Source organism: Platalea leucorodia (assembly GCF_965183815.1).
Source record: "Platalea leucorodia genome assembly, chromosome: 16".
NCBI classification, from domain to species: domain Eukaryota; kingdom Metazoa; phylum Chordata; class Aves; order Pelecaniformes; family Threskiornithidae; genus Platalea; species Platalea leucorodia.
In genome coordinates, this window is record NC_138838.1 from 6,455,410 (window position 1) to 6,482,638 (window position 27,229).

General features: G+C 44.8%; 2 protein-coding genes across 4 annotated transcripts in view; one reads left to right on the forward strand and one right to left on the reverse strand.

Moving 5' to 3' along the window:
- Positions 1 to 208: 208 nt before the first annotated feature.
- On the forward strand, positions 209 to 17,988 carry LIG3 (DNA ligase 3). Its single transcript, XM_082328472.1, has 21 exons — positions 209 to 328; positions 731 to 1,309; positions 1,805 to 1,942; positions 2,777 to 2,974; positions 3,422 to 3,573; positions 4,383 to 4,549; positions 5,192 to 5,269; positions 5,383 to 5,551; positions 6,238 to 6,393; positions 6,864 to 6,995; positions 7,785 to 7,864; positions 8,328 to 8,415; positions 9,381 to 9,458; positions 9,727 to 9,850; positions 10,238 to 10,380; positions 11,231 to 11,305; positions 11,906 to 12,052; positions 13,093 to 13,267; positions 14,189 to 14,280; positions 15,094 to 15,390; positions 17,164 to 17,988. The coding sequence occupies exons 2-20, from the start codon at positions 751 to 753 to the stop codon at positions 15,325 to 15,327; spliced, it is 2,985 nt and encodes a 994-aa protein (XP_082184598.1). The 5' UTR covers positions 209 to 328; positions 731 to 750; the 3' UTR covers positions 15,328 to 15,390; positions 17,164 to 17,988.
- A 171-nt stretch (positions 17,989 to 18,159) lies between these two features.
- RFFL (ring finger and FYVE like domain containing E3 ubiquitin protein ligase) overlaps positions 18,160 to 27,229 on the reverse strand; it is a 31,802-nt gene continuing 22,732 nt past the window's right edge. For 2 of the 3 annotated variants that reach the window (XM_082328469.1, XM_082328470.1), the window contains 5 exons: positions 23,724 to 24,128; positions 21,691 to 21,774; positions 21,100 to 21,307; positions 19,786 to 19,809; positions 18,160 to 19,211 (listed from right to left, as the gene is read on the reverse strand). In XM_082328469.1, the coding sequence (XP_082184595.1) occupies positions 19,030 to 19,211; positions 19,786 to 19,809; positions 21,100 to 21,307; positions 21,691 to 21,774; positions 23,724 to 24,128 (903 nt within the window). In that variant the 3' untranslated portion in view covers positions 18,160 to 19,029. The remainder of the gene's footprint in view (positions 19,212 to 19,785; positions 19,810 to 21,099; positions 21,308 to 21,690; positions 21,775 to 23,723; positions 24,129 to 27,229) is intronic. The other variant, XM_082328471.1, reaches the window with a different exon arrangement.

Genomic DNA, 27,229 nt, shown 5'->3' on the forward strand with positions numbered 1-27,229 from the left:
CCGGCCGCGCGCCATCGCCTCAGCCCCAGGCGGGAAAGCGCTGCCCAGCGCCTGCGCGTGGCGGAAAGAGGCAGGGGGCGGGGCCTGCCCCGGGGGCGGGGCCAACCGCCCGCAGGGGCGCGTCACGCACGCGCAGGACGTTGGGCGCCACTTTCGGGCGGAAGAGGCGGGGCGCGGAGCGGCGCGCGTGCGCGCTGCTCTACGGAAGCCCGCGGGCCGCGGTTAAAGGCACGGCGATGGCGGCGGCTCCGGCCTAAAGCGAGGGCTGGAGGGTGTCGTGTCCGCCGGCCGGAGGTGAGGGCGGGATGGCGGCGCCGTGAGGACCTCGGTGAGCCCTTCGCAGCTGCGGTCGGCGATGGGCGGGGGGGCCTGGGTCCTGTAGCGGCGGGAGGCTGCGGGTGGGCCGGGGAGGGCAGGGCGGGAAAGCTGCCGTTGGGGGGGCCGAGGCTCCTGTGTGAGGGGAGAAGGGGCGGGGGGCCTGAGGGTGAGGAGGGGGCTGTGGGGCGGGTGTGTGGAGGATCGAGGCCTGTGGGGCCGTCTCAGGGGGCGATGGAGGCCGTTGGGGGCGGGGACCGGGTCCCAGATGGGGAGGCGGCTGTGGGGCAGCCTGGGAGAGAGAGGGGAGGATGGAGGGCTCTGAGGGGCCCCACGTCCCATCCCGCACCGGGCATAAGGCACAGGGCCCACAGGCGGCCAGGGGGCGGCTCAGTGTCTCCTCTCTCGCTTGCAGCAGGCACCGGAGCAGGCTGGATGCCTACAGGCAGCAGGACACTGTCACAGGCTGCCCGGGCACTCGGCAGGGGCACAGGACTTTTCTCCCCCTGTACACAGGTCTCCTTGCCAAGACCCCGCCTTTGCTGCGTTGGCCTCCCCGGGGCCAGCCCCAGTTACTGGTACCAGCTGCTGTTAAGGAGCCTATCTCTCCAGTCTGCAGACAGAAACCGGGGTGGTGGTGCTGGGGCTTTCCATTTCTCCCTGCTTTTGCACACTTGGCTTCGCCGAGCCTGCACAGCTGCAGAGGACATGGCAGAACAGAGGTACTGTGTAGACTATGCCAAGCGTGGCACGGCAGGCTGCAAGAAGTGCAAGGAGAAGATCGTGAAGGGAATGGTGCGCATTGGAAAGATTGTTCCCAATCCTTTCACGGAGTCTGGCGGGGACATGAAGGAGTGGTACCACGTGAAGTGCATGTTTGAGAAGCTAGACAAGGCCCGGGCCACCACCAAGAAAATTGAAGACATCACAGACTTGGAAGGGTGGGAAGAGCTACAAGATGGGGAGAAAGAATTAATCAACAAGCACATCTCAGGTGAGACGCAAGGCAGCACCTGGGTCACTTTTCTACTGTACTTATTTTCAGGGTATGCTACTGACTGCCACACAGCCGTGCCTTTACGACAAAATCTTCACTGATGCATTAGCATGACCTGGTGACAAAGTGGGTAGCGCTGCTCAAATTTGTGTCTCAGCCCTGTAGGAAAGGGAAGAAGTAGTCACTTCTACAATAGCACTTCTTAATTAATTTGTCACAACTGACTATGGAGAAGGTCTAGGTGATTTAATTCATGTGCAGATTAATCCCAGGAGGAAGCATCAGTTAGTTTCCATTTTCAGCTTTATTTTTTTATGATCCCTAGTAAATTATGTAGCCTTTTAACTCGCTATCTGAAAAATGTTCCTTCATTTTTTTCTACTCTATCCCCAGTTCTTGTAAGACTTGTATGTTGGAGTATATCTTACATAATATGTTGGGTGGCGTATGAGACTGTTTCTGACCGCTGGTTTGAACCTCGCTGTTTTACAGAAGCTAATTCCAAGGCTGCAAGTACACCGAAGAAAAAAGTGATAGTCCAAGCTAAGCTCACTGCCACAGGACAACTAACCACAAAAGATCCATTGGCTCTCATCACTCCATCACCAAAGAAGTTCTCTGGCTTCACAGGTAGGACTTAAACTGATTCTGGGAAATCCGTCTCTCCTAATATCAGCATCAGAGGTGTTTTAACTTGGCTCAGATTGGTAGTTCTTTATCTATAGAAGATGGCTTAGTTTTAATTACTTTTCTAAAATCTGGTTTGCCAAAAATTGTTAGTGCTTTCTTAGGCTGTCAGTTTTGAAAGAACTCATGTTTGAGTTTCTAGTATTCCCAAAGAAACAAGGTTTATGCAGTAACCCACATTGCCAGGCTGACTCCACTACTGCCTTAGTCCATTGGCCAATTTCAATCAAGCTGTGAAGGGACAGAGTAACAATGTCCCATGTGGAGCTCAAAATCCGTAAAAAATTGGTTGTGAGGCATTCTGGTTGCAGAGTTCATGGAAAGGAGAATGGTTATTCCTCAGCAGCTTGTCCTGAGAAGCAGCTTCCAGGACAGTCAGTGTGTAGCTCTGAACCACCCAGAGCACGTGTTGCCACACACACAGCCAAAGAGATGAGTAGGTGTGTGGGTATTATGAGAGAAGAGGGAATGGGGACATTTTTCCCCCATTTTAGAAATTATCTTAGGAAAACATGTTGCTGTGAAGGGCAAAGGCCTATAAACTAGAAATAAAACAGAAGCATCTACCAGCAGGAATTAGTTTTGGGTTTTTTTTAATGATAATTAAAATTTTGAAGTCATGAGTTTTGGTGTAGCACACATCATTATTTACTTCTGAAGCTTCCCCAGCGTACTGGGATTGTTCTTCTCAGCTTGCCAAGCAGAGGTGGCCTCAGCTTCAAAGTCTGCACTATATTGTGCTTGCTAAAAAAGTAACTTCTTATGTTTTTGATGCAGCCAAGCCAAAGAATTTGGAAGATGTCTCTGCAAACACTTCCCACAAGTCTAGCCTATCTGCAAAAAAATGTGATCCGAAGCACAAAGACTGCTTGCTGCGAGAGTTCAGGAAGCTCTGTGCCATGGTTGCTGAAAAGCCTAGCTATAACGTGAAAACGCAGATCATCCAGGATTTTCTGAAGAAGGGATCTGGAGGAGGTATGATTCCTGCTTGGCATTCTCAGCATATGGAAGCCCTCTCAAGATCAACTTCAAAGTAGTATTTCAAAAGCAAGGGTGAAGTAAAATCTGATTGCTGTGTAGTCCAAGCTGCGTGCTGGATGATTTCTCAACTATGGAGATGATGTTTGCAAAGCGAACTGTTTCTCTAATTAACAAATTCAGGTAAGAATGTCTTAGGCTAGGATAGTGAGGAATGTTTGTAGGTGCCGCCAAACTTAGTGCTGAGATCAGATTTGGAGGACAATTGTGGATGTTTCCCCTGAGAAATCTCCTTTCACGTGAAGCAGAACAGCATGGTGGAAAGAGGAAGCCCCAGCTGCAGGATTTTTTTTCCCAGGGTCATGCTGATGAGCACAGACAACCAGAGCCTGTACGTGAAAATAAGTTGTGACAGTTTCTAATGGTTTGTGTTTTTTTTTCCAGATGGTTTTCATGGTGACGTATACCTGACCATTAAGCTGCTGTTACCAGGCGTCATTAAAATTGTTTACAACTTGAACGATAAGCAGATTGTAAAGCTGTTTAGTAGGATTTTTAACTGCAGCCAAGAAGAAATGATCCGGGACCTGGAACAGGTGAGTACAGACAGCAGTTCTCTTAATTTCTGCTGTTTGGTCCCTTGGTATGGAAATTCTATGACTTTTTTTTTTTTTTTTAATCCTAATTGAAAGCAAGATGTGAACTCACCTGCAAAACTTTAGAAAGCGAGACTGAAATATCTAGGCAAGTTGGGCTGCATCAGCTTTGTCTAAACTGCTTTGTCTAGGGTATTGCCATGTAACTGATTTATGTTACTTTTTTGTAACATCACGTATCAAAACCTGTGATTCAAGTAAGGGATCCGTTACTGTGAGCTTAAGTTGGTTCATACAATTAAGCTACACTCGTGCAATTGCAAGTGCTCACATGTGTGCATTTAATTCCTGTGCATAGGAGTTGGTAATTGGCTATGCATGCTTCTCATTCATTGCAAGATGGAGAAAATGGGTTAATTAGATACGAAGCTAATTCTTTCACCTCTGTTTATTGCCTTGGTATATACTGCCTTCTAGTGACATCACTAGACTGTTTGAGATCCTTGGATTTACAAGTGGATTCATCCTGAGGAAATAAAGGGTATGTGATGCCGCAGCAGTGAAAAATAGAGCAATGAGATGATACTGCTACTCTTACTTACCTTTTTTTGCAAATGAAACACCTGAAAAGATTTATTCTCTGTCGTGGCAGCTTTTTTCTGATGTTTGGTTCCAATTTCTTTCTGCAATCCCAGCATCATTCCTGTGCGCTCTCCTACTTATTGGAACCATATTGAGTCTCCAGTGGCATCTTGCCCATTTTCTAGCCATAGCTCTGACCCATACCCTTATTTTGTTTTTGGAGACAGGGAGATGTTTCCGAGACCATACGCCTCTTCTTTGAACAGAGCAAGTCTTGTCCTCCAGCAGCCAAAAGTCTGCTGACCATCCAAGAGGTAGATGAATTCCTAATCCAGCTATCAAAGCTTACTAAGGAGGACGACCAGCAAAGTGTGCTGCAACATATCACTCGCAGGTGAGGAAAGTAATCGGCCTCTGAAGGTTTACCCTAAAACTAGGGGCGGTTATCTACATATCACAAGCTGGCATAGGTGAAAAACTAATCGTAAGCCAGAGAGACTGAACTTAACATCTGTAAGCTGCTATTAGTGGTTTGATTAAGATGCCCTGACTGCTGACCAGCAATGGAGAACATGTGTAGCTCCTGTTCGTGCCAGAGAATTTCATCCTTGCCTGTCAAGACTTGCCTGTCAAGTGGCTTGCAGAACTGCCTTAATGGTACTTAGCTGTTAATTCCTAGGTATGTTGGGAAAAGCCTTCAAGCCATTTAGACGTGTTGAAGGTTCTTGGTCTGGCTCAGTTTGTGTTGATCTAAGGCTGAGGATGTTACTATAATTTACTCTTGATGCATTAAGTGAATTGTGGAAGGTATGTCGACACTGAGGCAAAATTAATATTGGCGTTCAAACATAAAGATGCTCAAAAGCCTTTTGGATATTCTCTTGTGCCTCTGTGATGTCACTAGTAACATGTCCTCATTAAACCCTGCAGAAGGGGAGGACCTTTCTTTACAGAGGCCTGGATCAGTTTCTTTTTTGCAGCTGGAATGTAGTTCAGTTAAATGTCTACCATACCTGAATCTTCTCTTGCACTTCAGATGTACGGGCAATGACCTGAAATGCATCATCAGGCTAATTAAGCATGACTTGAAAATGAACGCTGGAGCAAAGCATGTGTAAGTCTCACCTTTCATTGTGAGATAAAACCAGAACTGGGCATTAGCCTCATAAGCCAGGAGCGGCAGACCTGAGGCTGATCCATGTTTCCCTCCTCCTCAATTTGTTCAAGGTTGGATGCTTTGGATCCCAATGCTTACGAGGCGTTCAAAGCATCACGCAACCTCCAGGATGTGGTAGAGCGAGTCCTGAAGAACCAGCAGGAGGCTGAGAAGGTGCCAGGGCTGAAGCGGACCCTCAGTGTGCAGGCCTCTCTGATGACCCCGGTTCAGCCCATGCTGGTAATGTTGGCTCCCCTGCAATGGTAACCTTCAGCTGAGCAAGAAATGAGTCCCAATGTGTACTGTCAGAGACCCTCACCTTTAAGAGTCAGTAGACGGATAAGTGACTGCATGTAGCATGGGCTAATAGAGTATGCAGTGCTGATTTTTATGTTTAATACCATTTTATAAAGTGTTTTCTACCAAGAGGCTGGTATTCAATGTACTCAGTACTTGCAGCGTCAGTGACACTGCAGAAGCTAAAATCTTGTCTTGTTTTCTGTCCAGATGTGTCTGTCTTTTTTGTTTGTTTGCTGTCATTCCAGAAGTTGATCCTTTGTCTGGAAATAATGTAAGCTTTTCATTGGATTAGAGATTAGAGAAATAAGTTTGTTTTTTTGTTTGAACAAATCAGAGTTAAATATTTACTTCTGGGCTAAGCGCACTCCTACAAAAGGCACAGTACGTACACCTTTAAGTATCTGGAGGAGATAAACACTGAAAAGCTGTAATTATCTGGGCATATGCAGATGATTCTAAGTAAATGACTAATTAAGAAAAAGAAAACTTGGAATGGATATTAGAGACCCTGGACAGAAAGATCTACAAAGGAATTGGTAGTCCATTCTTGAAATTAGGTAAGAGTAGCTTTATTTTTAAATATATCAACCAAGTTTGTTTGGAACTTCTCTCTCCACCTTTCTAAGGCTGAAGCCTGCAAGTCAATTGAGTATGCCATGAAGAAGTGCCCAAATGGCATGTATGCGGAGATCAAATACGATGGCGAGCGGGTGCAGGTCCATAAAAATGGAGATCATTTCAACTACTTCAGCAGAAGCCTCAAACCTGTCCTCCCTCACAAAGTAAGCACCAATAAACTGTCTCTTCTGTTATGCCAGCGTTTACCTTCCTCCTCTATAAACACGACTGAATTTCACAACAGTTTCTGTAGGCAGGGAGGATACCTTCTGTTGTAGACTTTTTTGTCCAATTTGTGTAGATACTTGGAATCTGGAAAAGCAACGCTTAATTGTAATCAGTTAGTTTTCATGGACATTAGGAGCTTGAAACTACGGTTAACCTATCTGCCTTAGAGTCCTCTTTATGCACTGCATTTGGGGAGGCTTGATGCCAGGTGGGTGACTTGGTTATATTTGTTGAAGACTCATTTTTCTGTTTGTAGATTGTGCTGTCTGTACCGCAGTAGAAAATAAAGCTAGTGCAGATATGCCTACACATGCCTCAGACGTGCTTCTGGAGAAGATGTCTGCACTGAAGTGCATCCATCTCTTCAGCCAGTAGACGTATATTTTTCTTTTCTTTTTTTCCCAAGGTAGCCCATTTTAAGGACTTCATCCCCCAGGCTTTCCCTGGTGGGCAAAGTATGATCCTGGATTCAGAAGTTCTTCTGATTGATAACAAAACTGGCAAGCCACTTCCTTTTGGGACTCTTGGTGTGCACAAGGTAAAAAAAAAAAAAAAAAAAAATCCTTTGTTGTGGTTAGAGGCTTTTATTCTGCTGACTTAAATGCGCTAGCATGTGAAATGTTACCACAGGATAATTTAGGAAATCTGGTGCTTACTAAAGCGTTTGGGGAAAAAATAAGATCCCTGAGAAGGCTGATGTTAATGAAAAGGTAACATCTCTAATACAATAGATTTGATATTAACCTGGTTGCTAGCAGGACAGTAATAAAACTTCAGCTCAAGATAAATATTAAAAAACCCTTGGAAACTCTTCCAATTCTGTCATTGCTTATTACTGCTCGTGGCAGTGTATGGCAGATTGGAAGACCAGAATTATGCAGAGAGTATTTACTCCATATGAATATTACGTAGTGCTTATGTCTAGATTAAGTGGTGGTGAGGAAGAGGCTGGTAAAATGAATGTTAAATTGTAAGTGCTTTAACTTAAAGTAGCCATTAATCTGAAGTCTCTGGAACGCTTGTTGGGTTTTTGCTGCAGCAATAGTGACGGATGTTACATTGCCCAAAGTCATTAATATTTGCGGCATTATTTCCCCATCACTAGGAAATTAGCATGTTTTATTTTCTTAGTTTGTGCTTTGATACATTCAGTCTAAATCTTAATTCTCAGAATACTTCTGTCTTTTAGAAGAGGCCCAAGCTTATTATAACTAAAAGACTGTGGAGATAAAAATATATCCTTTTGTTTCTGTTATTTTTCTAAAACTCCATGTTGCTGCTTACTATGACAGCAGATTTCTTTTAATCAGTTTTAATTGTCTTTCAGAAAGCTGCTTTCCAAGATGCCAATGTTTGCTTGTTTGTGTTCGACTGCATCTATTTCAATGACATCAGCCTGATGGACAGGTATGTATCTGGCACAGTCTCAGAGCAGCCTGACAGGTTTTCCAGCGTGAACTTTCTGGAATACGCTAGCACTGCAGACGGGGCAGTTCACATTGGCTGTCAAGGCTGGCCATTTACCCCTGTAAAATCAAGACATCCTGGGAGAATCCTTGCTATGCTAAGGAGTTTCACTATGGAGCTCCATCTTGCTCTACAGTTCCAAAATACCAGGATTAACTGCGTTTCAGCTGAACTCAGTGTGTCTCAGTACCCACCTCATCTTATGTCCTCTGAAACAAAATGCACTTTTAACACAAAACTTCTATTTTATAACTACCTGGAGGAAATAAGAATTGATTGGCCTTTCTGGAACTCTGTAGGATACATCATTTAATTATTTAAATACCTTTTCTCAATGTTCACGTGACTGGTACTTCATGTTGTAATTGTTTGCTTGTCCTTAATTATCCGTACCCTGGTTTAGACCTCTGTGTGAACGTCGTAAGTTTCTCCACGATAACATGGTTGAAATCCCCAACCGGATCCTCTTCTCGGAGATGAAGCACGTCACAGTGAGTTCAATGTTAAAATAGCACGCGTGGCGATCTCACAGATTGCACTCTGGACACTTCATTGCTCCTTTACCACATGGCCTTTTTTATGATTAAAGCTGTAAATCCAGCAATTCCCTGCCTGTCAAAATGGTTTTGGTCTGTGTGCAAGACTTCTCGAGCTAGCGTTGTTCAAGAGGGCCATGCCTGTGCTCCCATCTTGTCTCTGCTACAACCGCTTCAGTATAGTCTTAAGTTGCACATCTCCTTTTTTGGTTTCTTAACGATTTGGTAGCCATTGTAACTTTGACATTGTTAGGAGGAGCAAAAGCCTATTGTAATTTAGTTTGTACTGCGCAATGCTGAGCTGTGTAGAGAAGACTGAAGTATGACTGAAGGGAGCTAGACTGCTTCCAGTTCCCAAACTGGCAACTTCAAGTGCCACACAGCCCAGGTACATTCTGAGTGCTAAAAACTGCATTTAGACAGCAGCATGCTCAGTTTTTCCTTTGACTGTTCTGTACAAGCCCTATGCCCATTATTTTTCCCCACTGCTACTGATTTCTGTAGCACCTTGGTTTTGGTGGAGAATGCTTAGACATTGGGGGCAGAGAAAGCATTTTGGGGAGAAGAGCACAGGTCCAAGGCAGCAGGACAGAGAAGTAAGCAGGCACTGCCGGCTGACGAAAGTCTGATCTTGTACATATGGGACGTACTCGGGACAGAATCAGTGTGGCTACCTCGTCTCTGAGGAGTACTTTTTAACTAACGAACCCTTCTCTTTTGGGACATATTCCCAGCTCAGTCACTGGATGTGCAGCAAAGGGAACACGTATGGCACTCTCCTTGGAAAACTATTTTATGAAATTACCTGTTCATCTCTCTGCAGTTGCTTTGATTTTAGTGTACCGCTGCTCCAAATAGAAAGCCTGAAGACCACAGCCCTTTGACAGTCTTGAGCTAACCTTGACTCCTTTCTTTTTCAGAAAGCTTCAGATCTGGCAGATATGATCACCCGAGTCATCCGTGAGGGACTGGAAGGACTGGTGTTGAAAGACATAAAGGCAGGTTCACATTTACTCTTCACTGGTGTATGCTGGGAGTTGGGGAGTAACAACAGACAGAGGTCTGTGGATGAAGTGGACAAGGCTGAGCATCCTTGAAACATCTCTGGGTTCTTGTCGATGCTGACATCCAATCCAAGTTGCTCCTTATACATCCGAGTGCTGCTGTGCTCTTATACCACGAAGCTGGATGAAAGCAAGGGCTATTTGAGGACAGAGCTGTCCACCGGATGATCTTGCTGACGGATTCTTGCCTCGTTTTGCACAGGGTAATTATGAACCAGGAAAACGACACTGGCTGAAAGTGAAAAAGGACTACCTAAATGAGGGTGCCATGGCTGACACAGCAGACCTGGTGGTGCTGGGAGCTTTCTATGGACAAGGCAGTAAAGGTAAGTCTCTGGAGCTGGCTTAAGTCAGAGCTCTGTCAGTTCAGAAAACTCTCAAGCTTTTTCCTGTTCCAGGCCTCCTGTAGCATTTGGTCTCCTACCAGAATGAGACTGGTAGCAGTCAGTGACTGCTGCAGCCCACCACATGCCAGGCTACGAGTTTACTGTGGGTTCATTGGCACAGCAAAGCCTTAGGTCTCGGGCTGGGCTCTTGTGCAGTGTAGAGGCCCTGTTCAGCTCTCTGTGTGGGAGCTGATGCTGTGAAGCCATCCCAGGCCCAAGGCCCTTTGACTCCCAGAGATGGAAAAGGGGTTTAGTTCATTACTTTGCTTTTTGAAAAGCTGTGGCTTGTCCTGTAGATGTGAGCCACCCTGCTCTCCCCTCCTGCAGGTGGGATGATGTCCATCTTCCTCATGGGCTGCTATGATCCCAAGAGCGAGAAGTGGTGCACTGTGACCAAGTGTTCCGGTGGCCACGACGATGCCACCTTGGCGCGTCTGCAAACAGAGCTGGATATGGTGAAGATCAGCAAGGTGAGAGGGGCTCTGGCATGGAGGCGGTCAAAGGAATGCTCAGCAAAGGGCTTGGTAAAAGCCGCCTTCCTGCTGGGCTGCAGTTGAGCTGCTGGCTAAATGCGGAATTGAAGTGCTCTGCTGGGAATGAACAGAGGCTCCATTAGAGTTAAAGCAGACCAGCTGCTCTGACACAAATGAGATGTAGGTGCAGCCAGCTCCTGAGATGAGTCGCTGCCTGAGATTTGTACTCGGAGACTGAGTGGGAAGCCAGGCACCATCTGTTTCCTGCTAAGACAAGGTTTTACTGGGAAGAGCCCAGCAAGTACCATTTTTTGGGAGCGCATTGCAATTGGTGAAGGCAGTCACTAGATGGGGCTGCAGGTGAGAAACGCTCAAGTCAGACTGTTCTCTCGCGGCAGATAACCTGACGTGTTGGAGTTACGACTTTCTGTGAGTGCCGTATTTAGGTGAGGAATCTTATTTTTCAAGACTTGACATATAAACAGAGAGCTGGATTTTAATATTTACTTGATACCCTGAAGGCCATTTGCAAGGTTATAGAATCTTCAAAAATGTGTAGTTTTATATGAATCACAATTGGAGCAACGATGTTATTGTTTTGCATATAGAATGGCAGTAATGGAGAGCTGTGTTACAGATCATTTTTGTGATTCTCTAGCGAAGAGAAACTGCTGCAGATCAGTGCACCTTGCACTGCAGGCTAAAGCAAGTTTCATCCATACAAAGGCAACGTAATTCCTAGATGCTAATCTATTTCTAGGTTATCTTTCAGCAACTTCTTTTGTAGAAATAGGTTCATATATGATCAGAAGTGCTATCATTCTGTTTTTGTGCTTTTAATTAATAGGATCCTAGTAAAATTCCAAGGTGGCTAAAAATTAACAAAATCTACTACCCAGACTTCATTGTCCCAGATCCAAAGGTAAGTGCTGTCATAGTCATTTAACTATGTTTTCCAGCCCACATATAGCAATCTGCTATACTTCATTTAAGTGTACACGTTGTCTCTGTTACAAGATTAGTCTTCATACTGGGAACAGGAAATTAAGCGCAAGTTTTTATCTCTGAATCTTGCAGGTGCATTTGAGGCTAAGAGCTTCATGAAGAAATCATACCTGCAGCACTTCTGGGAAATATTCTTGTGCATTAAATCCCTGCCAGAAGTGAACTTACTTTAAATTTGAGGCATGAAAAATCTCACTTAAAACGGTTGAAGCACAACTGTAACCCCAAAGTTGCTATTGTTTTACGAAATTTATCAGTATGCTTTGTGCCGTGTATGCCCGATAGAAAAGGTGTTATTTAGAAATTGGCATTGCGTATTAGCTGAGGATCTCTGACTCACTGAAAAAAATGGAAGTTTTTCTAATGAAGGTGATCAAGGAGGTCAGTTTGTGTATGTGGAACTCTGTGCTGGGGCAGGGAGGGGGGCTGTTGTAGAGGCACAGGAACGCAGACGCATTAGCGTTAGTTCATGAGAGAACATGGGAACGTGACGTGACTTCCTCAATACTGTGTTTAGAAAGCCCCAGTGTGGGAGATCACAGGGGCTGAATTCTCTAAAGCCGAAGCCCACACTGCAGATGGGATCTCCATTCGCTTCCCTCGCTGCACCCGCATTCGAGATGACAAAGACTGGAAGACAGCCACCAACCTCCAGCAGCTTAAGGTGAGTTAACGCAGTGCGTCTGCAGCACATTCAAGAACAAGTTCTGACAGCAGTCTATATTAAAAGACAAATTCGAATAGCGGGGTATGTAGTGAAGATATCTGCTGACTGGTACCTATGATGGTATCTTACATTTTCCATTTATTCTAGGCTCAGGCTGCTTGCTGGATTATTTTGATGTGAATCTTATTCTTTCATGGGGCATCTCGAGTCTCTTGAGCTGTTGTGTTGTGCACTTTCAGGAAAGTCTGTGCTGGCAGCTAGTTTGTATCAGCTCTTGTAACAGCCTTCATGGTGAGGAATTTCCTTCCTGAAAGAGGTGACCTTTATTCTCTTAAGTGTTTATGGTCATTCGGTCTCCCACTAATTGCTGAGATTGGGGGAGGCATCTGGGAAGTGGCTGGCCCAGGTCCAGGGCGCAGTCTGCCAGGGCCGCGGGGCTGCACCGCCCCACGCAGCTTCCTCGCCTCCTTTACCGATAGAGACCGGTTGGCTTGCTGCCATCCCCAGCAGTAAGTCAGCTGTTGATGAGCTCTGTTCTCAGCCTAGTTATTGTCGTTTGGGCTGTCTTCGCACTGCCTACAGGGACGCTGGCAGCAGATGTAAGTGCTTGTTATGCCATCGAAGCAAGGAGTGATTCGGCCCACCTGCTGCCCAGCAGTCTTTCTGGCTCCCTATGCAGGTAGGGGAGAGAAAGGTAAAATACCCTCTTCAGACAGACTGTTCCCTGAGGGAGCAACGGGTACTGTTCGTCTTTCAGGTCAGGGAGCCAGGCTGTGAAGAGTTAGCCTTGCTCTGTAGCAGATCCTGTGAACACGTAGGGCGTTTGGTCCCTCAATGTCAAGCAGCTGGGTGGAACGCAGAGAGCTTGAACAAAGTTGACAGGAAAATGGCTACAAAGAGATGTGGGAAGAAAAAACATATGAGCAAACACTTTGGAGGGGGGAAAACAAACAAGAGGAGCACATGCAGTAGGGCTCGTGTCTAGTACCAGAGGTTTCACCGTGGCTAAAGGCGACGCTTTGTTTCTGGTGGGACAGGAGCTGTACCAACTCTCCAAAGAGAAGGCTGATTTCAGTGTTGTTACTGGGGAGGAAGATGAGTCCACGGCTGGCAGCAGTGGAGAGAATGAGGGAAATTCCAGGTCTTCCACACCACACAGCGCTATTAAAACTCCCCCAAGCAAGTCACCTGCAAAAGCCCAGAAGCCAGAAGGTAAGGTGGTGCTTTCCAGGGAGAGGAGCCTCAGGGTGCGTGCTCTGTGTTTGGGGCAGGCTGGCTTTGGATCTTTGCCTTCCGTCAGATGCTTGAAGATCCCATGGCAGCTCTCATGTGCACGGCAGGGTTAATGGGCAAAGCTGTTTAGAGCCTTGGTTTGGCCTGCGCTGTTCACAGCATGGATTGAATAGCCACAGCTGTGAGATGTGCTGGGATTGAGAACAGGGAAGCAGCACTAATGATGCTGTTCAGGTTGGTGCTTAGGCAACTCGTTTCGACAATAAAAGCTCTCTGAGATTATCTGCTGCTTAGAACAGATATCTTGAACCTAGCAGAGTCGCAGTTATAGTTAGTACCAAAACTAGTTTGGAGGGATTTCTCTAGGACTGCCGTCCCTTTTAATCTTATTAGATAAATGCCCTTAGCAGACTGTATAAACTGCTCTGAAGAGCAGACCTGCTGCTCCTGTTCCTGCAGATCACATGCCCTTTGCTTAGATGTTTTTGGCCATGAACCAGTATTTAATTTTATTTGGATGAAATTCATGCATATAATAGGGCACCTGGATGGAGGGGATTTCCAGGTAGTAAATTGCAAAGCTGTGAAATGAGTTTGCTTCACCAGCGCTTTTTCACTGGGGAGTAACTTGCTTCAAGTTTCTGAGCAGCCTCAAAAAGGCGGTGTGGTGACAGCAAGGAGGGACGTTGAACAGCGGCATCCTGGAGATGAGGGCAGGAAGGTGGCCCACACCATTTGCAGTAGAAGAATGTGTCCGATGAGTTACATTCTAATTCATGGATTTTTCACAAAGAGCGGGGGGGAAAAGCCTTTTACCCTCTTCACTTTTCTCCCCCCACTTTAATACACAACCAGTATCTGGACAGAGAGCACAAATGAGACAATTTTTTTGTTTTTTAGAGAGCAAAGCAGTCACTGGATCCCCTCAAAAATCAGAGGAGAAACGAGGGGAGAAGCGAAAAGCATCTGAGATGGATGACAATGGAAAAAAGGTATGGACAGCAGCCACTTTGGGGTGGGAGGAAGCAGAGGCAGTTTCAATTGTCTGTTCACTTTTGCCTTCCATCTGGAAAAGTCTTTGAAATCTTTCTATAGCAGCACCCTAAATTAAAATGAAACGTAAAGGCAGAAATAGCAGCAACAAGCCCCCTTGTAAAGGAAGCGGGTGGTTGCAGCTCTTCTTTCCTGTCAGCAGAGCTGACATACCTGGGTCTGTCACGCTAACGGCCAGGACTCTCTTCACAACGTCCTGCTCCACAAAGCACTGCGATTGCTGAGCTGCTGCTCCTCCTGACCACTGCCTGTGGAAGAGTTGGGAGCTGTAAAAGGAGAGAACTGTCCTTTCTAGCCCATTGTGCAGCAAATTGTAAGAGTGGATTAAGAATCACTGAGCTATAATTTCCTGATAAGCCCAGAGTAGCAATTTTGATGTAAACAGCAGGTCCCCTCCCACTGCGGTTATATTCTACTTTACAAGCTGATGCTTCTTAAAGACAAAGACGTTAAGGTGATGTTTACTGGACCACATCAGCATCATCACTAAGGGGAATGATGATTCCCCTTACCTAGGGAAGCACTGGTCAGCTGTAACATCTGGCTTTCAGAGGAGCGGCATGGGTGTTGCTCTTGTGTACGATTTAATGGCAGTCCACAGAGCAATTTACAGTTATTAGGCACGGGATTAGAACGATAACCTTGGGAACTATGAATGGACTTGTTCATGCCTCAAAGAGAGCAGTGTAATTTCCAGACCAATCTAATGTTTTTACCAACCTGTGCTTCTCATCCTCTTTCACAACGTGCAGACGCTGCTGGACATATTCACTGGCGTGAAGCTGTACCTGTCACCCTCTGTGAAGGACTTCGACAAAATCCGGCGGTACTTTATAGCGTACGACGGGGATCTCGTGCCAGAGTTTGACACGGCCTCAGCAACGCATGTTATAGGGGACATTGATGAGAATCCTGGTGCTAAGCGTGTGTCTCCCAACTGGATCTGGGAATGCATCCGCAAACGGAGACTGGTAGCCCCGTGCTAGCAGCGTGGGGCAGCTGACCCGTCTTGACACAAGAATTCCCTGAAGGGAACAGCTGAGAACTAGGTAGGTGGAAGAAATGGCAAGATTCCTCTGTGGAGACATGGATAGAAATAAAATGCCCAAGTCCACCAGAGGTAAAGATCCATAGCAACCATCTGGAATTAATTAAAACAACTCTCTGAAGAAATGTCACTGCTGCATCCATTTTTCTGCCCGTAATGTAGAACAATGCGCTTATCTAGGTGCTGGTTTAGTCTCCTGGGGTTTTTAAAGTTTGGGTATTTTTATAGATAAAGAAATAAAACTGAAGCAGTTTCTCCTTTGCTGTCAGGACTTATTTTCCAAAGGTTATTCTCTACCTGGACAGGAAAACAGACCACCAAATATGTGAAACTGTTGGCTGTAGTGCCAGGGTAATCTTGCTGCATGGCTACAGTTTACGTGAAGGACGCGTCCTCCTGGTTTGACTTTTCTTTCCTGTCTTTTAACATTCAGCACAGCTCTGTATCCAGTAGCAGTTTACACCTCTGCCGTAGGTTTCATAATAAAACTAGGACACCAAATAAGCTTCCATTACAGCAACTGCTGTAGCATTATCCAAGCGTCCTCTTGGAGTGTTTGTTCCGTAGAATATGTTGCTCATGTTCTGCTATTCATGTTTCGACAAGTAAAAGCTGAGAAAGGAACTCTACCATCCGGATCTCTTAGGATAATTGAGAGACCTCCTTCTCTGAAGCTGTTCAAAACTATTGCAAGTCCTTGAATACTAACGAAATGAGGAAGATAGATAAGTTAAAATGAACCCCTATTTCTAAAACCTAACTGTTTTGCAAATGACAATGCGCATGTGCTGAGTAACTCTGCGTGAGCCCTGAAGGTGGAGCTGACCAGTTTACTGGTTCCCTTAGTCTCAAGGGTAGAGAGCGTGCTCTCCCCTTTGTAATCTTCACAAAGTTACGATTGCACTGCTAAGAAGGTAGTGGTTTCAGTTAACTTTTTTCCTTCAACCCCTTCTGTACTTGTACCCCGCCCTCTAATGACATTTAGCACCTGGTAGCCCGAGCCTTTTTCTGGTTGAGGTTCGGCAGTAGCTGTAGGATCTCTGCTTTCTCTTAGCCTGTTGGCAACAGAGTCAGAAAACAAGGTTACCTAAATCACATTTCAACTTTATTATAAAATTATAAACCAAACTTCTGTACCAAAACTAGTAAGTTTAGCCATCATAGTACCGACAGGATTTAATAGAGAATAACATGCCATTTCAAGTAGAATATTAACTTTTAAAATATTTAAACTCTGTACAGTGTACATAAAGCACATAAATATTTCCATTTACTTTATTAGTTCAGATCATTATATTCCTTTGGGTCATTAATCCGTTTCCTCCAGATTTTGATTTTCCTTTAAAAACAACTCAATCGTATCCATAGTAGAGAATCCATTTTTGCAAGGGAAACACTGTAGTCAGGAAAAAAAGGGAAAAAAAAAAAAAGAGTCCTCCCTTCCGAAAGCACATTTCAGAGTCAGTTGGTGGGTGTATCTTCTCATTCCTAAAATTTCACGCATCGATCTGCAACTTGATTTATCTGCTGTAGAAAATAAGCCTACCCTCTACAAGTAAAAGTACATCTGTCCACAGGGGAATAATCTTCCTGCTCAATTCCCCCAGCCCTGAGTTTATTGAAAAATAAAACAACATGAATTTTCACAGTGAATTTACTAAATGAGGCGGTTCAACACTTTGTATGTGTATTCCTGAACTTCTTAAAGAGTAAAACAGTTACCCCTTACCTGCTTTTTTTTTTTCTTTTAACATGATGCATTGAATTGTACCAGTACTCTTCTCATGCTGGAAGCCGTTAAACCCTAACCCAAAGATGAGAGAACAACCTGAACAGGGACAGAGGTAAAACTCAGAATTTTCAGTTCAATAAACCTCAGCAGCTGTTGCATATTCTTGGAGTTCAGAGAGGACCTCAGTAGTGCAGAGGTTCTGCTGCCTACTGAGCGACAGATTTCTTCATCTTCAGTGCTTTATTGATTCCAACTTGCAGAGTAGAGACCCTCCGCTCCACGCCCGTTGAGAAGCGAGTTGCTACTCGTGCAATATTCCACGTTAAAGATTACAGAAGTTTAATTTGCTGCTAACATATACTACCACTTATTGCAAAAGTAGATGGCTTTGGTGATCATTTCTGTGACTGCACTTCCACTACTCCAGAAGCTGTAAGCGGACGCTTGATTTTTATGCTGTTCCTCTGCTGGCAGCCATGCAGAGATTCAGTTTGAACACTAAGTAAGTGATCACCTCCCCCGCAAAGGGGAAAGCTAGGCAGGAAAAACCTGCAGCAGAAGGTACTCAGCTTCACAAATGACTTGAAATGAGTATACAATCCCACGGCGGCTGAAAACTTAAGGCATCAAGATTCCGAAACTTCGCTGTGGTAGCAGCCAAATGGACTGAATGCTTGCAGGAAAGCTACGCCAGTTACCATGTGCTCCAGCAAGGCTTCCAAATGAATACGCTGCTCGTGAGGACAGCGGTAAGGGCTTGCAATCAGACCACAGAACCTCCCCTCCACCCTCACAAGCAGAAAGAGTACAAAATAAATTGCTTTTGATAAGCAGCCTGAATGTAACAGGACCATAAAAATTGAGCAAAGGGGAGGACGGGGGGAAGCTGATAAGTAAAGAGAAGCATCTGCAATGATGACCGCTCATCTCATTGATTCAAGGGAGATAGATAAAGTTTGCTTTCTTCCATGTCTCCCCTCTAAAAAGAAAAAGTCACCTGTACTTAAATATGATTGCGTAGCAATGGAATCCTCACTACTCTTTAGCTGTATGTTTTCCTCACTAAGCCCTCTAAAAGACTCAAGCCTTCGATTCGTAGCTCCTTAATCAAGTGAAGTCAGTTGAGTTTTAAAATGATTGCTGGCATATACTGTAAGGAAGCCTGTGAAGTCAAAGGAATCAACAGTCAAACGAGAATCTCCCTCTTGCTGGCATGTAAACAGAAAACCACCACCACACAAGGTAAGGCTGTATGTTTCAGTGTCTCACCCTTTTTACATTTTTCAATTATACAAAGTCCATCTTCAAATAAAGTTACACATTTTTCCACAATTGCACTAGGCTAGAATTATGCTTATTCTGAATATGGAAATCGGAGGCACTCTGCCTGTCCTGCAAGCATAAGAATTTAACATTAAATTAAAAACCAAAAAAATTACCAAGCACAGTAGAATTTTAATCTTTGAAAATAAAGTTGTTGCTGGGTGTATAGTCTAAGCAGCAAAACAAATGTCACCTTGAGACCCCAGTCCACTTTTGTTTATTATTCAGGGGAAAACACCAAGCCTCTGAATCTGATCTTTGTGGTGGAAAGCCAAGCATCCATCCATCCCCAACGCTAGCGGACCAAGTTATTCTAGAAGTGTCGGTTGTTAATGATTTCTGTGTCTGCTGCTGGCACTAAGCTCCAAGGAGTCCAGGCACTGTGGTGTAAAGCACTATAGTGGGAAGAGCACAGCCAGGCACGGCTTGAGTAAGAGCAGTTTTCCCCAGGCTTCATCCTTCCTCACTTCCACCTTCCGATGGGGTCCGTACGCTAAGCTCTGCCCTAACTATTTGTAGCGGTTTTGACCATTTCTCTAACAGCAGATGAGGCTTTAAGGCATCGCCAGTCTTCCTTACGCACACTTAGGACTTAAAGACGTGGACAGCCCTTATCACATACTGCCTGCATATGGGACATTCGCTCATCCGCTTCCCGCACTTGGTGCAAGTGACCATGTGGCCGCACTCCAGCAGGACGCAGTCAATGGGCGCGTCCATGCAGATTTTGCAGAGGTTGTCCTCCGAGCCGGGCAGCCCAGCACCACCTGAGTAAATGAGAGACCACAGCTTGCGTGAGACAAAGAAAGGTACGTTGGTTTTGTGCAATCTGCGAGTTGGCGTTATCAAAGGGCTTCCCTGATGTACTTCTGCACACCGAAGGGCTGAAAAAAAATTCCCCTTGCATCTACACAGATATGGATAAATCTACTCCACCAGCTGGCAAGGAGCAGAAAGTTTTAGCTTTTACACAGTAATTTCTGTGTGATGAAAACAAATAGCACTGAGATTCTTAGCAATGAGGTGAATGAAGCAACACGGGTCTCTTTTCCCAAGTAACAAGCGATAGGACAAGAGGAAGCAGCCTCAAGTTGCGCCGGGGAGGTTCAGGTTGGATATTAGGACAAATTTCTTCACGGAAAGGGCAGTCAGGCCCTGGCACAGGCTGCCCAGGGCAGTGGTTGAGTCCCCATCCCTGGAGGTATTTAAAAGCCGGGTGGATGCAGTGCTTAGGGACATGGTTTAGTGGTGGACTTGGCACTGCTGGGTTAACGGTTGGACTCTATGATCTTAAGGGTCTTTTCCAACCTAAGCAAGTCTATGATTAAGAATATCACTTACCAGTTTGATCGTCAGTGTCAGAAACTGCAACATAAGAAGAGAAAGTTATTTGGTGAGAATAAGAGAAGCTGGGGAAAAAAATTACTGAAGCAGTATTATTAAGCAGGAGACGAAAGCCTTGAAGGGAGAGTACTAAACCAAAACTGCTTTTTGCTGATCCCCATGCAGAGGGTCAAGCGAATCTCTCATCAGGAGAGGTTGTTCGACTGCCAAGAAACTTTCTCTCTTCCTGAGCTTACACAATAGCTAAAGCTTCACAAAGATAAGCAGCTACCTAAAGGGATGTCTCAATTTTTAAGACAGCCTTGGAATTTATGCAGTGTTTGGCTTCTAGAACAACACTTTCAGTAGCCCCTTGTGCCAGTTTCTTTGGTGTTACCCAATCTCACCAATATTGAGCACAGCTGAGACATGCCCAGGCAACAGTGAGTAAGAGAAAAGGGTAAATTCTGTCAAAAGCACAAGATACAATGACAGAAGAATATAAAACCAAAGTGGTTGTCTTAAATCTTTTATCATTCATAGAGGACAAAGCTTAGAGAGATGTGTTTAAGAAAACTACACTACTTTGGACAACACTGAGAAACAAAACTATCCATGAAATCACAGTGTTAAAATACATTTCTCTTGTAAATATTTTATATGTCTTTTTTAACTAGTTACCTAGAATTGCAAACTGGCACCTGAAAGTCAAGCCAGATACCTTCTCTGTGCACCTCCACCACACCACTATCCCCTCGTCAGTCGCGTGCAGGCCCAGCAGGAGCAGGCAGCGCACGGGAGGGACGCTCTTGGGGTGAAGGGGATGGAGTCAAACCATTACCACCACAACTGTTCAGCAGCGGGAGCCGCCCTCACTGAGCACGTGCCCGCTCTGAATTGCCCGGCTGCTTTTTGGTGGCGTTTTCCTGCGCGCTTTGCCAGTTACCATGAGTCACTAGATAGATAAGAGCTCACTCAAGCGCTTGCAGTCATCTGTCTGCAGTCACACATCAGCTGTTTGCGGGTGATGCAGCGACCGGCGCGATCTGCCACAGCTATACAGAATCCCGAGGTGAAGGCTGCACAGCTCTCACTTGTTGCTACTACAGGGAAGTCGCTCTCCAGAGCTACCATAATGTTCTCCTCTTAAACAAGTACAAGTAGTGGTGAACAGAGGTTAGCTACTTTCACTCTAACGTGCATATCAGAAACACTCCCTCCATTCCTCCACTTGCAAGAAACAGAAATGTAAGATAAGTTCTACTCCCTTCTGCAACCGTCTGTAGAAAGGGAAAACCTGGAGAACAGGTACGTGCTTGCTAAGTTTCTTACCTAGATGTTGAAGGTCCTTCTCTTTATAAAGACGAGTCACCCTCTCTAGCAGCTCCCACTTTTCACAGCAGCCTTTGTAGTTGACAAAGTTGCGAGCAAGAATTTCCTTCAGCTGTCGCACGGAGAGTGCATTGATGTCTCCGATGCTCGTGAGATCCGAGAGAGAAGCCTTCCTCCCCTGCACCAGGTTATCTTCTGAGTCAGTAGACTGAAAGGGAACGAAGATGGAATGATTCTTGCCCTCAACACCTAGCACTACAATTTAAATCAACTTTCAACGCGTGCACTAGCAGGAATTCATGTTTGGATGTACATATAACTCTGATTACTCTGTAAATTCCTTCATCAATCAGAAACACAAGTCCTAGGATGGAAATAAATAATATCTATTATTATAGTGTCCAGGTGACACCAGTTCTTTCTATATGTGGAGGACAAGACGATGCTAAAGAAAGGGGTGGACTGGGTCTGCCGGTGGCCAGTCTGAATTACGGTTTAGCCACCCATCTCTTTGCAGTAATGATTCTGTGGTGTCAAATATGGCCTAGAAAACCTGGTATTCCTTGTCATCTAATTCCGGGACACACAAACCTGTGTCTCCTCCTCTGTTGGTGCTTCTGCTGCATTCTCAACTCCTGTCATACCGACTTGGCTTGGAGGCACATAACCATTTGCCTAGAAGAGGAAATAAAGCTTTCACCAACAGCATATCTCTGTGTGTCCAAAGGGGAACGAGCTCGACCGTTCAGCCTAACTGCAAACCCTGCCCGCTGGAAGGACAACTGCGGCACAAGGTAAAAGCGAGGCACGCTCGCAGAAGGTGTTTCCTGTGTGGCACTTAAAGAAACAAATACACTTTAAACAAGTAAAACTTTGAAACTGAAGTGCAGCATCTGACCCTTTAAAGCCCCGCTTTATTTAAAGCCTGATAGAGTACTTGTACAGTAAGATCCCACGTGATGTTCTTGTGAGGCTGCATCAGGAGGAGACCAAATTTACACACGTGTATACACACAATTGTATATATAAACACACAATCCATCACTGAAGTGTGGTGGTGTGACATGGTGTGATAGCACAGCTCTGATGGCACACCGGCTATCGGTGCAAGGCTCCGTGTAAGACTCCTCTGGAACACAGCTCAAAGTCTACAGGTCATCTTCAAAGTGACCATACAGAAACACCTCCTCAGGTGGGTTCTGGACTGGACAAATAGGAGATACTAAGTGCAGGACCAGCAGCGACAAAGCTGGAGAACGAGAAGGGGCCGTTGCTTTGAGCACGTAATAAAATGAAAGGCTCTGCAGTGTAATTCTAGCCGACTTGCCCTCAGCAGCTATCAGTCCCCGCTGTGGTTTCCCTGCTGACAAAGGAGACTGTAATGTTACCATCCTCCTTATCCAAGTGGTGACTTGTTAATATTTACAAAGCAAAATAACAAAAATAACGATGAAAGAGCCTGAACTGTAGCAGGACGTCATGCAAGTAGAGACAAGAAGCTGAAATGTATCACGGGGCAGTAAGGGAAGACAACGGAGCTGAATTTGCTGGTAAAAATTGGAATGGCAATATCCAGAAAACCAGAGAATGAAAAGGCCTTTTAATGATTTGTAAAAAAATGTCCTCCCAGGAAAACTCTTCTTTTGTACTACATCTATCTGCTGAGGAAGCAGAAGGTACAGACGCTTCCACAGCTCTGGTCCACAGGGAACTAAATACACCTATTAACTTCGTAACAGGACTAGGAGCAGATGTCAAACACTGAGTAAACTTCCCAGACCAGATAGCAGAAAGACAAACAAAGCAGAGTCAATAAAAAAATAATTAAGCTCAAACACCCCTGACAAGGTTCGTCAGAAGTGCAGGGTTCATCATAAGCTGAAGACTTAACAACAGACTCCAGTTTTGGCTTCTGTTGATCTGAGTGCAGAAGACACCAAAAACCCTCGCCCATCTCACAATCACCTTTCTCATCAGTTTCAGTTCCAAAATTGCTTTAAACTGTGCTTGCTGTCTTGCATGCGAATTAAAGAACAATAATAACCATTTCAGCTAACACCTACGTACAATTGTCAGAAAGTTGTCAACGTCAACACACACGATAGATCTGTGCCCCAACACAGACATCGAGTACCAAAGGAACCGGTCACAGGAGTACCTAGTGGCAATGGCAAGCGTGGACCAGAGCACCAGAGAAACCACATCTCAAAACAGTGATGTTGTTCTCGGAGTGAATGTCCAATATTCAGCACTGCCCACCAAATTAAATTCCACTAGTGTAGAAAGGGAACAGCACATTAAAGCTGGTGACAGCAAGTCACAGTTGTACACAGCAAGGCAGTGTAAAATAACTCATCTTACTTTCCTAATTATTCTGTAAGAAAGTGTGAGGGCCTGACTTCAAAATGAAAAACAAACCCGAGAAGAGGGTGTGTAAAATGCAACTGAAGTATTTTGTCACCTGTTCTAAACAGAAGCCCTCCTTGCTTTTTCAGTGGGCATCTTTAACGCAAAGCTTTTTTGGTACATTATCTGCTTGGAAAACCTCATGCAACATCTTAGTAGTTAATCCAAAACTAGAGATGAATGAGTTTGCAGAAGATGCTTCTGGCTCAAGACTGTACCTGTTGATGTTCCTGAGCTAGTGAACTTGAGATGGGATCTGCAGACACGGGAGACACGTCATGTGAGGTAGAAGATGCTATGCTGGTTGGTGGGAGAATCACAAAGTCTTGCTGTCCAGAGGCACTAGTATTAAATGGATTTGTTCTTATCTGATCTTCCTGGGTAATTACAGGCTGCTGGCCAAGAATCAGAAATACCAGGTCCTCCTTTTCACGACACAACTCTGTGGAAATCTCACGGAGTGCCAAATAGTCTCGCAGATCCTTCACCTTCATCTTTATCAACTCTTCCCGCTGAAAAGCTGTGGCTCGGAACCGCTGGCATAGATGGCAGAGGAGGGGACCACCTTCAGGCTGGTTTGAGCAGGACGTACAAAAATTCTTCTTGCAGTCCAAGCAGACGTGCTGGTAAAGAGAAGGGAATAGAATCAAACCGATCCACCGTGACCTGCGACAGAGGCGCCCAACGACCGCAGGCAGTGCTCCCCTACCATCTGGAAGCCAAAGCAAGCAGTAGCCTCTGTTAAAGCATAATCAGAACCTTCTGATTTATGAAAAAGTGTTGAGTGTGTTACTCATGTTCCTAGATGAGGAAAAGGATTGATCCCATGAGCAGATCGCTAGATTCCTCACAGTTCTTAGAAAAGCACTGTTTACACTCCGTTTACCCAGAATGAAATACTACATTCTTAGACAATTCCCTCAAATGACAGGAGTTTTCTGTGCCTTATTCCAGACCTGTTCGTCCAGTTTAAGCCACAGATGAAATCAGGAGATACCTATGAGGCAGCAGACTTTTAAGTAAATTACAGCTTGTTGTGCATTGCTTTATAAAACAACAAAATAGTGCTCTGTGCATTAAGAGCATTAAATCCTCTAGCATTGGAGGGAACTACTTAAGAACATTTCTCTGTTTCATATGTTTAATACTTGCTACAAGTGACCTCCCTCCCCCCCCCTTTTTTCCCCTCCAATTTGCTGCAATCACTAAATGCATCTTTTTTTCACCATAAGAGGAAAAGGAAACAGCAAGGCTTACAGTGTGTGACAGACATAAAAGAATTCAACATTTATTTATGCAGCAAAAATAGCCAGCTTATTTTGAAAATAATATGCACACTGTGTGCCAGTTAGGTACTAGACAGAAAGTGTTGGAAGTTTTGGAAATATTAGGCCCCAGATGTTTAAAAACTTTACAGATTAAATTCTGTTGTTTATTGTTTATGTTTTATACTGTTCTGGTCTTGTCACTCAGGGCTCGATTTTCAGAAGTTCCAAGCACTCACAGTCCATGTTGACTTCTGCAGAAACTTGACTGTTCAACACTTTGGAAAGTCAAATTCTACATTTTCCAATAGGAATAGCAGCAGAACAGCCGCATTATGCGCCTTTTAAAAAGCCCTGAGGGAAGAAAGAAGTGGTTTCAGTGCTGGTTAAAAATGCTAATTCACAGACTCAGAGAAGGCAAGCATCTCTATGAAATGCTGACATCCTGACCCTTCAGAGCTATGCAAGGAAAAACACACATGCAGAGTTGGAGAAGCAACAAATACAAACTCAGAGACAAAAAAAAAAAATCGCTTCATTGCTTCCAGTGATTAAACAACATTTTTAACTTCACAGTTCAAAGAAAGCAGATGTTTCTCATGTTTTAAAAGGTGTAAATACACTACTTGCTTACATAGGCTCCTTCTGATCCCCTTTACGGCCTGGCAGCCCCCTTGCCCCGCACACCCCCTGGCAATTATAACCGACAGACTTCTCATTTAGACCCCGTAACAGACTTACAATGACAGTTAGTGGAAAGAATTCCCATTTCCTGCCTAAGCGTTTTGAGACATGAACATTTCCACCACAGAGAGAATCTCTGGTCATGCAAACTTGAAACCTCATCTCAAACTTGCTGTCTGGGGGCCTGCCAAGTAAAAGCGACTTTCATCAACCACAAAGCAAGACAGGAAGGGCAATTTCCACATACCGTCCAGTTTTGAGAAGTTTTCCTTAATTTGGTCATTATAAAATCCTTCGTATATAACTGACTTTTTTTGACCCTACGATTGCAGGAGCAAACCGGTTTCTCAGGAAATTCTCAGGGCAGAGGCAGGAACTCCTGGTTGTGCACGCGTCTAGAGCAGGGGAACAAACACTCCGCAAAGGCAGAGTAATGGAAAATCACCCCACTGACAACATTTTCCCTCTCTCAATCACCCATCTCTGACAGGGGAGCAATCAGAAGAACTGGGGGGGGAACCAAAAACCAAACACAATGAAAACCCAAACCACCCTGCTTTACTCTGGGAGGGGGAAGCCTCCCCCGCGCTCCGCAGCCTGCCAAACTGGCTCCGAAGGGAACCGCTGCATGGCCAAGGACCTTCCAGCCAGAAAACCCCTACTTGAGTACCGACGTGTTTAGGTATCACGTAAGCGAGCACAGTACAAGGGCTGCATTATCCAACATGTTTTTTGCAAGCAATTAACAGTAATAACACGAGTCTGCCTTAGTTATCAAATGATACATTTGAGAAGTCAAAATAAAACCAGGCACGTCTCTGGCTTATCAGTTCACCACTAGGATTCATCTCCAGAGTAAAAAAAAAAAAAAAAATCCCCAGCCTGTATCTGAGCATCAAGTATTTAAACATGCAGAGAAGCTGTTTGCTGCATCTCAGTATTAAGCAGCTTTTACAGCTTCAATATATTTGTTGAACTCTGACTGAAAGGGCAATGATTGAAGACACGGTTCTCTTCAGAACGATTAGTTTCAAATGTTTTTGTAAATTAAATTCTTTACTAAAAGGACAGACCACTTCTGAATGACGCTTACTAACCGGCAGCACAATCAGAGGATGGCCAAACAGAAGTGAAATACTTTAAATCAGAAGCCTGCCGAGGATGGAAGCTGTTGCTGGTTGTTTGCTCTAACAGCTAGTCTCCCAGAGATACCAGGATGGGGCTTTGATACACTTGGCTCTTCTCTGGGTGCAGGATAAAATGAAGAAATGCCAACATTCAAGCTTTCACTACGGCTACTGTTGTTCAGGGTTTTTTTTTTAATCTTACACCCTAGCTTGCCAGGAGCTTTTTCTGTAAGTATGCAAGAAAAGCATCTTCCTGAAAATGTCAGCCAATTTAAGGCACCGAAATCAGAAAATCGGGGAGGAAGGAGTAACAATCTGACATACCCACCAAGAATGCCTGCCACAGCTTTCGATCAGCAGAGAGGGAAATGAAGAATGCTTGTTTTAAATTTAAAAGATTTTGTGGAATCAGTTTGCTACAGAAAACCAAGATCAAAAAAGTCATCTAAGAGAAGGAAAACACCAAAAAAGCTCAGATATTTTGCTACCATGATGATTAACTTTTACATCCTTTAAAGATGGTCCAACAGTTAAAAGCATCTTATAAATACACGCTCCACTCAAGCCTCCCTACCCTAATCCTTTTAGTAGGTGCCATGTTATATGAAAATTAAAAATACAATTATGACAAAAGATCAAGTACCTAAG

Bases quoted from the DNA above. Each gene is read 5' to 3' on its own strand.
- LIG3 (XM_082328472.1), top strand. From the start codon at position 751: ATGCCTACAGGCAGCAGGACACTGTCACAGGCTGCCCGGGCACTCGGC. The intron at 6,996-7,784 runs GTAAAAAAAAAA...ATTGTCTTTCAG, and splicing joins GGACTCTTGGTGTGCACAAG to AAAGCTGCTTTCCAAGATGC. The intron at 12,053-13,092 runs GTGAGTTAACGC...CTGGTGGGACAG, and splicing joins CCAACCTCCAGCAGCTTAAG to GAGCTGTACCAACTCTCCAA.